Raw genomic sequence first — 15,417 nt, 5'->3', positions numbered from 1 at the left:
AGCAATAATTCGGTGCAATTTTCATCAGCGTTTTGAGCGGTCTGGATAATAATTAGCAGAACAGCCTACCATAGCTCTGTGAGCAGACAGTCCATTGAAATCAAAGGGTGCTGCATAGAAATTTATGGCAGGATATAGCTCAGAGAAAGCATGGAGGCCAAAGTCATAGAAAAATGGCAATATGAAAGAGTTGCACATGCAAGGAACAAACACCCTTATGCAATTACTTTAATCCACAAGCAAAGAAAAACGCACAATATTTGTCATTTTAAACCAATGGGACAAAAGGAGATGATCTCTGTATCTGCTGTGAAGAGAATTTTACAATGGTTTTAAAGCGATGAGGGGCCTAAGGAAGTTAGTTGCCCATCTCCTATAGAAATTCAGTGCCTAACTCCCTTGGAGTCCTTTGAAAATCCTAGTCAATAAGCAATGGTTAAAGCGCACCGGGTCATGTACCTGGGAAATAACAATTTAGGAAGCCAGCTGGGTCGCTGAGGGGAGCATGTTTGTTGTATAGCCTGAGGGGGGCAAACCTCTCTGATTCGCTGCTTTCCTCACTTGAATACCACCTAGGCAAGAGCAGCCAATCAGAGTTGTGCGGAACTCTGAGCCCCGCCCCTCAGAAGCTGACACCATTCACACAGGAGGGGAGCAGAAGGAACCCAGCAGTTCAAGGCAGGTCTGACTCCTTCCTCTCCCTTCCTCTGAGCAACAGGATTGCTCCTCTTCCTCACTGGGAAGGCGCAGAAAGGACCCTGCTGGCCTAGGAGAAGGGGGTGAAGAATGCCTGAGCTGCAGGAAGAGCAAAGGTGAGGTGGGGGGCAATCGGGGGATGGAAATTGATGGAGGGATGTGTCAGGGGGACAGGTAGATGAGGGGGCAATGATAGACAATCTCCCTTCTTTCAGATCCCTTTAAGCACTGCCAATAACTTGAGCTACACAAAGGTCTTGATCTTGCAGGGCGCTAACTAGGGAATCGAGGGTGTTCATCACCTCCCAGGAGGGGTTTAGTGGGGGGGCGGCAGCTCTCTGCACTTTGTAGAATCAGGCCCTGCTTGAGCTAGGCTTTACGCAGAGTAACACCACATAAGCGGCGCTACGTACAGTTCTGAAGATAACCCATTCGCTATGACGGTATTCCAAGGTGCCCCCGAACTCCGGGGTTAACTGCTTCTCATCAATATACATCAGCAAATCACTGACTGAGCTCAGCATAACCACCTAGGAACAAAGAAACATCGTTAATTGATTCATTGCAGCTTCTTCACAATTAATATGCAAATCATGCCTGCAATACTTCATGTACTAATCTCTATTATACAAACTAACTGGGGACTGAAGAGATTCATAAAATTGAACATCTCAAAACCACAGTAAGTACGGTGCATAAGTTGCAGTGTTGTACAGTGCATCAAATTTCTTCTCATCTTTCAAACCGCTGCAAAGCGATTTCCAGGCATCAGAATGTGAAGGGATGTTGGTTTGTTCTTCACTGACAGTACTCATTATGTGCTCATTTATTTTTATGTAAGGAAAAAATGGTTCAGATAACTTGTCGTTCGTTAGATTGGTATTCTTAAAATCAAGGCCCTACTGTATTTACAACATTGGCTTTTGCACCGATTATTTCTTTATGGCACGCCTTCACTTTACATGCAGCTGAGGTCAAATTTATATTTATCAATTACAGGCTAACAAAACATACACTTATTTTAGAATATATAGATATTCGCTTTTGTTCACGTAAAATGAGTTGACCCAACTTTTTCTGATAGGATAGCTCAGTGGTTTGGCCTGTGTCTGTGTGGGTTGGCCATTGACCTGCTAAACCCAGGGTTGTCAGTTCAATCCTTGAGGGGGCTATTGCGGATTGGTCCTGCTTTGAGCAGGGGGTTGGACTAGATGACCTCCGGAGGTCCCTTCTAACCCTGATATTCTATGATTACATGAGCATCATGCACAGCTGAAATACTCATACCGGTAATTTGAGTAGAAAATCCTCCTGACTGAAGCGAAATCCAATGTCAGTGAAAGTGCGCTGGAAAAACCCAGTGGGACGTAGAACCATCACTAGCTGCAGGTTCCCAGGGAAGGAGGCCTGCAGGAAAACATGGCAGATGATCAACATGGGCATTCAACTGGTGAAAATTCAGACGAGACTCAGTTGCAAAAGTGGGTCAAAATTCAAAGCCTACTTTTCAAGCAATTCTTACTATTTCTTTGTGCTCATCCATGATTCACTCACCCCTCCTTACTTTAACTGTTGCTCTTTAGCAGATGAAAATGCTGGATTTGAAACATTCCATAAAATGTTCTACCAAGAAATGAGTCATAGCTGTGAAGTAGCTGTAATTTAGCTCCGTGATTCATTATGTAATGTACTTGTATGTATTCCTCAGAAGTGTATCAGAATAAACCTGGTCATCCTTAGTAATTATTGGCAATGTTTAGTTTGTGGCACAAATATTAAACCTCATTTCCATATTTCAAACATAGTGGTAGAGAGTTGTAAATGATACACTGAAAAGAACGTTGAATATTTCAATGGAGCCAAGAAAAATTACTTGAAATCACAGATAAGTAAATGACAGAAGGAACCCAGTTAATTAAGATATATGATATTTCTCTAAAATCCAGTTGTGCCAAACTATCTCCATATATTATCTCATATATAAATTTTCTTACTGTATCTTGAGAACTTTAAAAGTATCAAGTGCACGTTAACTTGTCAGCATAAACATGTGAATCCTCTATCAAGTGTAAATTACCATTTTATTTATGTGATTATAAATGATAGAAACATCCTGATACTACCAGTTAAATCTACATTAAATGAAGTTTTCACTGAGGGGCAATGAAAAAAAAACCCTGGTATGAAATATTCACTAGCCCATTTTTCAAGGGAAAAATGTGTACAACTGGCGGGGGGGGGAAAGCGGGGAGAAAGATGACTTTCACATAAGCATCTACACTCTGATGAAGAAGAATACAAGTGTCTATACCTATGCACACAAAACACGGTTTGGTTCCATAAACATCCAATTATGTACTGTTCAAAGAAGCCATAATTTACAGTTGAGATGTGACACGCACAAATTACACTGTGGCATAGTTTGCACGCAATACAAAATTACTCGAGACAGTTAAGTCCAAAGCAGATTGCAAAGAATTACAAAGGGATCTCACAGAACTGGCTGACTGGCAACAAAATGGCAGATAAAATTCAACGTTGATAAATGCAAAGTAACGCACATTGGAAAACATAATCCCAACTATAAGTACAAAATCATGGGGTCTATATTGGCTGTTACTACTCAAGAAACAGAGGTTGGTGTCATCGTGGATAATTCTCCGAAAACATCCACTCAATGCAGAGCGGCAGTCAGAAAAAGCTATCAGAATGTTAGGAACCATTAGGAAAGGGGTAGATAATAATGCAGAAAATATTGTAATGCCACTATGTAAATCCATAGTACACCCATACTTTGAATACTGGGGGCAACCAGAACTGCACTCTCTCAAAAAAGACATATCAGAATTGGAAAAAGGGCAGAGAAGGGCAACAAAAATGATCAGGGGTATGGAACAGCTTCCATATGAGGAGACATTGAAGAAGTTTGAGACAGTTCATCTTAGAAAGGAGACGACTAAGGGGGGATATGATAGAGATATATGAAATCCTTAGTGCTGTGGAGAAAGCGAATAAGAAAGCACTTTTTACTCCATCACATAACACAGGAACCAGGGGTTATCCAATGAAATCAGTAGCAGCAGGTTTAAAATAAACAAAAGGCACGGTCTTCACACAAGGCACTGTCAACCTGTGGAACTCATTGCAAGGAGACATTGTGAAGGCTTAAAGTACAACTTGGTTAAAAAAAGAATTAGATACGTTCATGCAGGATGAGTCCACCAATGGCCATTAGCCAAAATGATATGGGGATGCAACCCCATGCTCTGGGCGTCCCTAAACTTCTGAGTGCTAGAAGCTGGGACTGGACATCAGGGGACGAACACTCAATAATCACCCTGTTCTGTTCATTCCCTCTGAAGCATCTGACACCGGCCACTGTCAGAAGACAGGATACTGAGCGAGATGGGCTAGTTTGAGCCAATATGGCCGTGCTTATGTTTTTCTTAATAAAAATTTTTAAAAAACCTGATTGTGGATTGTGTTCCTCTTAGAAATGGTCAGCGCTCTTTAGTATCACAAGAGCCACATAAATGGGCTATATTCATCTGTAGTGATTTTAAACGGGAGTGAAAAAATAAAGGAACACAAACTAAGTTCCATTCAATGGGAATTTTGCCAGGGCTTAAGATTTGGCTCTGACAGCAAGAGCGAACCACTAAATGGCCAGCGACATTGTCTCAGATTCAAACCCTGGATGCCTACCCTTTCCTTGCCAATATTTGTACGCTATTGCTTTGATACCGAATGTTGGTTAGTAAAACGTTTGCCAGTCTAGAGCTCTGTGAACCTTGCACAATAAAATCTCCCACCAGGCCGAACCTGCCCCTGGGCTTCTTGCCAATTGAAACCTGGCCCCGGTCATAGAAAGCTTTGCAAACCTGGTTCTAAGACTAGCTATTACTCCCTTCTTCCAACCGGCTCAGAATCTCCCATTAGCAAACCTGCTGGGAACCGTGCGGCCTGCAGTTCTCTCTCCCAACGAGGCGGCACCTCACACGCTCCTCCTGATATTTCTGAGCAGTCAGGCTGACTGGAGCTCTTCGTCTTCTCCCTGGCACACTAGGGAAGGCAAGCCCCCTCCCATATGGTCCAGAGAAGCAGGCTGCCTGTCCACCCCTCTGCATGACAATCAGTGGGACTCCAAACGCTGCTGCTGCTGACGGTCCCATGGTTGGTTCACCTGGCTCGTTACGTCTTTCTGAGCTCTGATGTACCCCACAATGAACAGCAGCGCTAGGGAGTCCCCAAAACACGTGAGGGGAGGGAGGCGTGTAGGCGTTATGGGCACGAATTGAATACAGGCGTCAGGCAGCGAGCTGTAGTACAGTGGTGCATTCTGGCAAAGTGTGGGGGAAAGGGAAGGTGTCAGACCCTAGACTAAGGTCAAGTCCAATGTAGGCAGCAGCTATAGGGCCAACTGCCACAAGTTTATAGGACTGATGCTGTGAAACTGGTGGGGGGGGAGGGAGGAGAAGGTCTGGCAAGAAGCTCATTTCTGTGCAAAGCACCACCCTCAACCAGAGGGGGGTAGCCAATCACTAAGCTCCCACCCAAAAGACAAGGTAGGTCCGGAGAGAGGTGGGTTTTCTGGGAGAGGAGAGGTCTTAGACTTCGCAGTTTGATAATGTTAAGACACCAGTGTCTCCTAGGAGGGTTTCACAGACCCAACCAAAGCCTGGCAGTTTCATCTGAGCATCTCAACACAATCCTCAGAGGGAGTGGACCTGACACGCCAAAGTTTAGAAGGACTCATGTACAGTTACAGAACCAGAGACCAATTTTATGTCACATCATTGTGGGTTAACTTCAGACAGGTTGCTGACTAGGAATGCAACCATCCTCAAAAGGTCAGAATCAAAGAAAAATTCTCATCTTTCTTTTGCCAAGGGTAGTGTTAACTGGCAGAGCGGGAAATCTCCAACTTGAAAGTCTGCAATACTCCAAATTACGGATGGGGGGAGGGGTTGTTGCCATTTTTTCTTCTCTCAAGTCAGAGCTTCCTCTGCTAACATGCAGGGGTTTGTTTCAAGAATTTTGTGCTGTTTGGTTCTCCCTGACAATATATAGATTGTGAGGTGGTTGGACATTTGTTGCAAGCCACATGCATGGTCACACGGCATCTCTCCTGGCCATTAGATTGGCCTGTCCCATGAACTCAGGAGGCTCAAGGAAATCATTTGCAATCAGGTACCCATAGGGAGAATCTGCACTGGTTGTCCCCCCTATGAGGCCTGTCTGCCTATACACTACTGACAGAGCATGTATACCGCCCTGGAGCTGCATTCCTATCACATGCAATTCCCTAGGTTTACACTCTCAGCCTTAAAACCATTTTACTATTTGTTTGTTAGTTAGTCTCATCCCACAGCATAGTAATTTCAACAGCAGACGTTCCTCTGAAAACCGGGCAGGGGAGCAGCAGCCACCAAGGAGATCACAGGGCTCCATCAAGGAGCCACAGCAAGATGAGAATGGACAGACACAGCTTACATTCCTCCCAAATCCTGCACCCGATCAAGTCAATGGCCCAAACTGACATAAACAAGCACGTGACCCGGCCCACAGCCACTTCCAAATGCGGTAGTTCTGGCAGACCTCATAGCTTGATCTTTGAACAAACTGGGAAGCTTTCACACAGCTGTTGTGTTAAACTCTGGCCCAGTGCCTCTCTGCGGTCAGTCTGTTGAGAGTGGACCCACTCCTGGCTCCCATGTGCTCCCAGACCAGCTGGATCTGGGTAAAATCTAAGTTGTAGGTCTACAGGGCACTCTCCTTGGCTCAGACCTCTTGTCTGATGCCCTTCCTTGGGACATAGGGTGCTGCTGCCCAGCTGCCCTAGACCCCAAAATCAAAAGCCCCCAGTCTCTTACATGTGCTCATCCAGGGCTCCACCTAGACACTCTCTGGACTTCAATTTAAACCCTTCAGGGACAAGATGTCAGGACAGCAAGAAACACTGGCTTGACAAAGGAATTGCTTAACCAGGATGAGTTTACTCTTAAAGCACAAGACATTACAGATCTTTGAAAACAAAAGTCCTGAAATGCACCCTCCCTGTGAGGCTGAGGTTCGTCAACATTTCAGGCTGGGAAGAATTCCTCCTGCAACTCTTTCTTACGTGTGGCAATGATCAGTCCCCTCGTCCCCTTGGGCAGAAGAGAATCCTTCTCTTTAATAGGAACCCTGTTTCTGAGCCTTTTGCTCAGAGAGTGAAACTACAGATCCATCAGTCTCCCTCCCCTCTCCTTGCCCTGTACAGGATGCTGTGTAGAAAAGCTATTGTTCCACCGAGGGCAAGGCCTGTAAATGAGACACAATCAGCATCCCTGGCCCTAAATTTCTCTGTGACAGCTCTGACGCCACGTCTACACTACGGACTTTACAGCAGCAAAGCTGTGCCACTGTAAGGTTGCCCATGTAGCTGCTCTCCTGCCGGCATAATTAAATCACCCCTAATGAACAGCAGTAGCTATGTCAGCAGGAAAGCATCTCCCGCTGACACAGCACTGTCCACACCCGTGCATTTGCTGGTGAAACTTTTGCAAAGTTTTGCCAACAGAAGTGCTCGTGTAGACATAAGCCTTAGTGTTAGTCCTTCAACAAGGTGTCAAACATCTTTCCCAAGCCTTGCGATTCATTGGGATGAAGTACAGTAGATTGCCTTTGGGCATGTCCAGGCTTATGCAATCATAGTTCCAAGCATTTTCACACATAATACAAGATAGAGTTCATAATCTGGCACAGATTTATCCCAGTCTGTCACATCTGGGATACAGGCAAATTCCAGTCTGATATGGTATTTTTAAATGTTGTATCCTAAACTTATGTAAGAGGATCTGTTTGCTATTAAACATGTGTCACGTTTCACCCCAGAGGTAGCTGCATTTCCAGAATGGGAAACATGATTCCTACTGTTTAGAAAGCATTTTAAGATTTTCCTGCATGAAAGGTGATTTTATCAATGTTCAGTCAAGGTCACCACTTAACGAGAAGCAAAAAGGTGATATGTACTTGACGAAGAAATGTACCTTTTGCAGATCAATATCTAGTATGGACTACGTATGGAAAAATCCCTTGCTTTAAGTCTGCTACCAGCAGAAAGGTGTCCTCTGTGTAGTATTAACTTAAGGGGAAAGATGACAGATAAAAATAAATAAAAATAAAAAATCAGCTGGTTTAATAATTATTCAAAGTTAACGTTTATGAAGGCTTCATTGCACTTCTCTATACCTTAACTGAGGTTAGCCAGCACCTTTGCGCTCAACTCCAATATTAGCCAAGGCAAGAAAATGTGTCATGTGGGGCACTTTCACACCCTATGCTCCTCAAAGCCAAAAGAGGGAGCATCTTAACCCAGCTGAACTTCCAATCCTACCATTCATTATACTAAAGAGAATCATTGTCTCTTGATGAAACCTGGTAAAAAGACCCATGAACCCTTTATACTCAACTCCCCTTCTCCAGCTTCTAGCATTCTCTATAACATGAGAGTTAGAAAAGAATTTAAAGTCATCTGTGCAATGAAAAAGAATCAACCCGCTGATAATATTTTAACAGTGTTCCTAATTTAGTAGCACTATAATTTGGGGTTTTTTGAAAAACGATCCTAAAGCTCGAAGGACATAAAAAATTAAGCCCAAAAAGGGCAATCCACTTTTAGTGAGTGAAGCATCCTACTGTCTTCAATACACACAGTTTTGTGACTACATTAGGACTTACATAGGTTGGAAGGAACATGGCCATTATTTACTTAATTTTCTGCACTAAAAGCATTTACCATCTTTTCTCAGAATTACATTTAAAAGCATAATCTCCCCCTGAATAGACAACCCTCCACTGGGATTTCCCTGCACCCAGGGAAAGAAGAACAGACCAAGAGGCAAGGAAAATCCACCAGGAAGTTTGATCCCGGACACAGGAAACGGATCAATACACAGATTGCAAAGTTAGTGACTTTCTTCTCTCCTTGGAGAGCAAAGTCAGGCAACAAAAACGCTGGGACAGTCGTAGGGCAGCTTCTACTTCTGCTGAAGCTAACAAAGCTACACCATGCTCGGACAGCTTTATTTTACCCTCTGAGCCGGCGGCAGAGTTCACCCCAGCAGCCTCTATCTGCCCAGCTGCCGTTACAACCGCAGGATATTCTCGGTACGGCCTTTCCCCAGGAATGCAGAGGGTTTCTGGGGAAAGCAGCAGACAAAACCTTCGGCGAGGCGTTTTGTTGGTTTTAACGCAACCTCAGCACGCAGGACAAGGCTGCAGAGGGATCTCCGGGGGATCCAACGCCTCCTTCGAAAGGAGACGCGCCTCACCGTGCGCCCTGGGATGCTCGGCTGAAACCATCAGCGGACAGGGTTGGCATCTCCCCCCCCGGCCTTCGGGCGGGCGATGCAAGCAGCAGGCGGGTGGCCGCATGCAGGGCACGCCAAGGCAGCGTCGCCCTGGTCCCGGCCCCGTTCAGCCGCAGCCTTGCACGCGAACCCGGGCTGGGCAGCCGGCGGGCTGGGCCCTTACCGCATTGCTCCGGAGCCGCCGCATGCCTCCGCCGGGGGTCGCCTCGGCCATCGCCGCCTTCCCCGGCTGGCAGGGCGGCGTGCCGGGGCGGGAGCCGCCGCTCAGCGGGGGCGGAGCAATCCCGCCCGCAAGCCGGCCCCCCGCGAAGCTGCCCGCGCGGCCCCCGCGCGCCTCATCCCAGCTCGAGCCCGGGGGCTCGCCCGGGGCGCGGCTGCGGGAGCGGACCAGGCACGCACCAGGCTGGGGAGGGGGGGGGGGGGCACGGCGATTGACTCTCGCCTGCTCCCTCCGTTTTTTCTTTTTAAGGTGGAATGCCAAAATCTTCCTCGAGCTGGGGGCCGTTCGTTCCTGTGGGCGCTCTCTGGGGAGCCCTTCAGAAAGCAGAGCGCCCCTGTCTTGAATTAGGGGGGCCTTGAAATACGTGTCTTTAAATTATATGCCCAATTATGCAGTAGAAAAGCGAAGCCTAAACCCAAACGCCTGGGATTCACAGGGAGGGCCTGAGGTTCTACACTGGATGGTACAAACGTGCACATACATTGCACATGCATCCTGTGACCCGGCGGATAGTTACATTTGCAAACAGAGAGACAAGGGGCGGGGGGGAGGGGAGGTGATCTCTTTTCCTGGACCAACTCATGTGGGTGAGACACAAGCTTTGGAGTTTACGCAGAATTCTTCATAAGGTCACAGAGCTCTGCCGAATAAGCTGGGAAGCTTGTCTCTCTCACCAACAGAAACTGGTCCAAGAAAAGATTATCACCTCACCCACCTTGTCTCTCTAATACCTTGGGACCAACATGGCTACAACAGCGCTGCATACATGTCTGCAGATAGGTAGTTAGACACCTACCTGAAGAAAAAACTCTGTGTAAACTCAAAAGCTTGCCTCTCCCGCCAACAGAAGTTAGTCCAATAAAAGATAAAAGAAAAGGAGTACTCCTGGCATCTTAGAGACTAACCAATTTATTTGAGCATAAGCTTTCGTGAGCTACAGCTCACTTCATGATGCATCCGATGAAGTGAGCTGTAGCTCACTAAAGCTTATGCTCAAATAAATTGGTTAGTCTCTAAGGTGCCACAAGTCCTCCTTTTCTTTTTGCGAATACAGACTAACACGGCTGTTACTCTGAAACCAATAAAAGATAGTGATTATCCCTACAAAAAGTTCCCGCCCCCCTCCTGCTGGTAATAGCTCACCTTACCTGATCACTGGCATTACAGTGTGTATGGTAACACCCATTGTTTCATGCTTTCTGTGTATATAAATCTCCCCACTGTATTTTCCACTGAATGCATCCGATGAAGTGAGCTGTAGCTTATGCTCAAATAAATTGGCTAGTCTCTAAGGTGCCACAAGTCCTCCTTTTCTTTTTGCGAATACAGACTAACACGGCTGCTACTCTGAAATTTATCAAGCTCCATCTTAAAACTAGTTAGTTTGTTTTCCCAGTTACATGGGCCTGAGAGGCGCATCTTAAGGGCTGATCCTACTCCTGTCTGTTCACAGGCAGAACTCCAAAGTCTTACAACTTGATGTACACAGATTTTTCTGTCTTTCATTCTTAGTTGCATTGGGTGTCTCTGTATTGTTTGCACACAGCACTGCCTTAAGTGCTCAGATATACAGGACGCAGAAGGAAATGCACAGAGCATATCTTGCAAGATCACATGCTCATGTACCATTTAAAATGAAATGTAAAGGGCAGGCACTTTTGTGAAAGCTAAATCAGGACAGGCAAGTAGAGCTTTCTAAAAAATTGGTTTCAAGCTATTTAAATGGAAAACGGCATTCAAGGGCCAGTCCTGAACCAGAAAAAGCCCGCGCTGGGATCAATGCAAGCGTTGCCCGTGTAAAGGCAATAGGACCAGGCTCTGACAGTCATGATTTATTTTAACTATCCAAAAATACCATTACTGCCACTAGATGCCTATCAGCAAAAATGTCCTTAATGCAACAGTCAAACACTTGTTAACGCTTAAGATCTGACCTGATGGGGCATCAGCTAGCCCAATGAGATTTCGGTACAAAGTGGTCTAACTTATACGCTCTTCTCGATAAACTCTTTGCCTCATTCTCTATCTGCTGAGTTTGCATATCCAACTCTTCATCTGAAGTGCCTCTTTGTGGGCAGGTGTACATCACAACCTAAGCTGATATAACTTATGTCGCTCAGGGGTGTGAAAAAGCCCCCCCCCCCCCCCGCATCCAGAAATGCATGTTTTGCGCTGTCCACACCTGCGCTATGTTGGCCAGAGACACTCTCCTGCTGACTGAGCTTCCGCTTCTCACCAAGGTGGAGCAATTATGCCAACAGGAGAGTGCTCTCCCATGGACATAGTGCATCCCCACCAGAAACGGCGCAGCTACGCCCATGAAGAGAAGTAGTGTAGACTTGCCCTGTGTTACTGGAGGAGGCGACGGTGATGATTGTGACCTTTTCAGAACATTTCTTTTCACCTTCCACTGTAGCAAGGTCAGTTTAGATCTGGCCTTTCACTGCCAGCTTTTTAGTACAGCCTCCATTCATTATAAAATTGAATTTTTATATACACCAGTGTAGCACTTTTAGACTACATATTAATTTTTGCAAAAGATCACATACTGTTGACTGGGGAGGGGAGTGTTACTTGTGAGATTTATTCAGCATCTGATGGTACATCTGCTCTAGTTAATTAAGAGAGACACATTTTATATACATATATCTGTACACACGTGCTTTATATGGCAGCATTTTAGTTTGTCTCCAGAGGGGAAGGAGAGAAGCAGTGGGAAGGAGGCATGGATCTTAGCTGGATATTAGATCTCCACACACTCGCAGAGAGCAGGGCAGAGCAAGTCAGCTAGAAGAACCGAGAAACATCCAGAACAGAGTGTGGCAGTTACTGGACAGGCTCAGTAATTGTTTCTGAGGCTGATCCATGCAAGACTATGAGATGCATCTGCTCTGAGGTCTGGATCCCAATCCCTGGATCATTTTGGATACAGTCTACAGTTACCCCATTATATACACGGGCGCACACATATAACCTTCAAAGTAGTTTTTCCCTGATTTTTTACATATAAAAATTAGGGCGGGGAACTATTTTGAAGGCTATTTTGCAGTAAATAAAACATTGCCCAATTAAGGGTAAAATAATCATCTGCTGCTAAAAATCAGAATCTACACATAGCATATATGCTGAGATGGATTGTCTAAACATCAAATGCCCAGAGCAGGGCACAAAAATGTGTACACAGCTGTGTGACTAATTTGCATGAGCACAGGCAAATGATCAGTTGGATGTGCAAACAGCTAAAATATGCATACAAATTAGGCACATCATAATACCTGCTTTTACTATGGTGAAAAGGGTCATAGAAATGCCTTGAAAGAAAGACTAGTTCAACAGGTCTGGTCTACTAATGTTTTCAAAATCTGAAACAATGTACATGACGACTCAATAGCTTAACAAAACATTTAACAATAAAAAGGGCTTACTGCTATCCTTTGGAGAGTCATTTTGACAGACGTCCATGTATCCAATCTTCTATCCAGGATTAGCATAAATTTTGTGTCGGTTTCATGTTGACTACAAGACAAGAAAATACCAAGTAGCTAGGTAACATGTTGACAGTAATCCATTTAAGTCCCAGTAAAAAACACACACACAAAGTTATCATAAATACGCAGAACACAATACCTCTCGCACCTTTCATAAACATTAAAAGTCCATTTGAAACTATTTTCTACAGTTGGTTCCAGAAATAAACTCAACAAACTTACCTCACTGTTATTTGACAGCAAGCTTGACATTAGAAACATGCAAAGTTGGTCCTGTTCGATGGGAATTTTATTTGCACTTGAGTGGGCTGTGTGTGCAGTTTGGAAAGTTCCTTGCAAATCCACATTACTTTGGAGCTGGATTTTGCAAAGGAGCCTAAGAACTCCCTTAGATTCCTTTGAAAATCCCAACCCTAATAGATAACTGAGCAGCATTCTAGTTCTACACACTGGGGGATAACATAAATGTTCAGATGAGCCCCTGTCTACAAGTACAACCATATCTAGGAATCCGGTTACTACTCTTTAAGTGTATGTCCGTTTTGCAATCAACAAGGTTGAGTAGTGGTCTCATATAGTCACACGCCACACCCCCTGCTGACCAGCGAAGCATTACCACTACTGTCAACAGACCCAGAAAAAACCATCTTGCTATGACCTGGTTTCCATGAACGCCAAGTTTTAACCATCGCCTGATGTGAAGCTGCCTGGCAGTGTGTGAAGTGAAGACAGAAAAATCTGAGCAAAGTTTGGAGAGTGAGAGAAAGAAACACAGAAAAGGGGAATGGGAGGTGAAAGGATAGGAGTCGGGTGCGGGAGTAAAGCAGGAAGAAGCGGCAAGTAAGGGAAATAGCAGAAGAGAAATGACTAGAGATGGAAATGGAGCCTCCAAGCGCCAATGACCTTGCAGAGGTTGGTTCACAACCAGAGACTGCAAGGTCTGTTTGCACATGCCCAGCTCTACTCAGAAGGCTACGCTGACACAAGCCCTCTCTTGGAGGAACTGGTGGCTAGCTGGGACTGCCACCTAATATCCTGGGACCAACATAACTATAACCACACTGTATACAACCTAGCTGCCCTGGGAGTTTTGCTCTGTTACCAGCACAACTATGAGGAGGGTAGATGTAGAATGCAAGTCACTCAAGAATTAACTAGGGCACAAGAACCCAGCGTTGTGAGAAAACTCATGGCACTTTTCCAGGACAGTGGTTGATGGCCACCTAGATGTCTTCTTCACCCTGCTCCCTCTGTAGCAAGCAATTTGCCAAAATAGGTGATATTGAGTGAAAAAGAGATTAAGCATTTCAGGTAACTTCAATCCACCAGCCTCAGGAACAAGAAATTGTTCAGATCCATTAATCCTAGTGTAACTACCTTGTGGGACTGGTAGACTGTCAGCGAGTAAATGTTGCTATAGAAAAACGGTACTGGAAAATACAGTACAGCACCAGGAGAGCAAGTATAATGATCTGGGAAGGTATTAAACCAAATGGCTTTGTTCTTTTAGTTATTTTACTTCTCAAGGTGTCTCTCTCTTCTTCCAAATTAACGTACTCTCCACTTGCATGTGCAAAATATATCCCAAATGACTTATCATTTTTGAGTGCTGACACCCATCTAAGATTAAGCCAAGTGATTCCATTAATTATTGTCGTCATCAGGTAGGTTTATGAAACCAGCAACCAATAGGGACAAAAATCTACTTTTTATTCTGTAGTTATTGGTATAAGAAATACCAGTGTAACACTCTGGCTCAACATCATGAGGCTTTGCAGGTAATTTCTTCCTTCTCTAGCTAGCTTCATTCACAATGAGGCAACTGTACCGCAGCTCACATGTCCGACACCAGATCAGATGGGAGCCTCTGCCAATGAAGCACGAAAGTGGGAAGGCAGCACTGTACCTTGGGACCGAAGTTAAGTATGTTAAGACTTTCGTTAGAACCTCCTCCGATGCTTCATTGAAATGGGAGTTTTCAGGAAATGTGATGATCCAACCGTTGTCTTTCCCTCGGCCACCTACAAGTAACAGAATAGTGCTTGTCTGTACAGTTTGTCCAGAAACCATGCCAAGCCGAAAAAGCCCCAATTTAAAATAAAACATGCAGCTAGTCCAATAGTAGTCATAAGTAGCACTCACATCTTTAACATCTACAGACTAAAGGCAAAATCCTACCCTATCCCTTTTGAGCTTTGTATATTGGAGAGGGTGTGGGGGGGGGGGCGAGGTCAGGAAGTAAAGCAGGTTCTGTCTATGCTAAGGATCTCAGACACATCCTACAAATACCAGACAGGGTGATTTGGGGCATGGAGGATGTGGGGAAACACTGCAGCATTCATTGTTGCTCATCGTAGCCTCTGCTGCCAACCATCGGCATCATTCATGGTTGCCGGGGACTCACTGTGCCCTCATGCCATGAGCCTGCCCTGTTGGATTCCTGCCCAGTTGCTTTGAGGGTGCACCGAAGGGATGGGGAAGAGAGAGAATCCTGGCATCTTTTCTCCTCCTATTCCATCATTGCACCTATGCAACCCAGGGCAGGATTTTTTCATAAAAGTGTATCCTCATTGCAATACCAACAGGGTGTTACTGGCACCTGCTGGTGAGAACAAACAGTTCGGTACTGCAAAGTGGAAGTGCTGGAGAGAAATCCAAA

The 15,417-nt window shown here is 45.1% G+C and overlaps 1 protein-coding gene across 11 annotated transcripts in view; it reads right to left on the bottom strand.

Moving 5' to 3' along the window:
• Positions 1-15,417, bottom strand: part of MCF2 (MCF.2 cell line derived transforming sequence) — a 96,115-nt gene that overhangs the window by 55,001 nt on the left and 25,697 nt on the right. For 6 of the 11 annotated variants that reach the window (XM_043522658.1, XM_043522660.1, XM_043522661.1 and 3 more), the window contains exons 3-6: positions 14,665-14,779; positions 12,696-12,786; positions 1,984-2,103; positions 1,110-1,226 (exon numbers count right to left, since the gene is read on the bottom strand). In XM_043522658.1, the coding sequence (XP_043378593.1) occupies positions 1,110-1,226; positions 1,984-2,103; positions 12,696-12,786; positions 14,665-14,779 (443 nt within the window). Of the gene's footprint in view, positions 1-1,109; positions 1,227-1,983; positions 2,104-9,213; positions 9,325-12,695; positions 12,787-14,664; positions 14,780-15,417 lie in introns of those variants that run through there. The other 5 variants (XM_043522665.1, XM_043522667.1, XM_043522666.1 and 2 more) reach the window with 4 other exon arrangements.

This window comes from Chelonia mydas, chromosome 9 (assembly GCF_015237465.2).
Source record: "Chelonia mydas isolate rCheMyd1 chromosome 9, rCheMyd1.pri.v2, whole genome shotgun sequence".
Taxonomy (NCBI): Eukaryota; Metazoa; Chordata; order Testudines; family Cheloniidae; genus Chelonia; species Chelonia mydas.
Note: the sequence above shows the minus strand (reverse complement) of the source record. Positions and strands in the feature narration are given on the sequence as shown.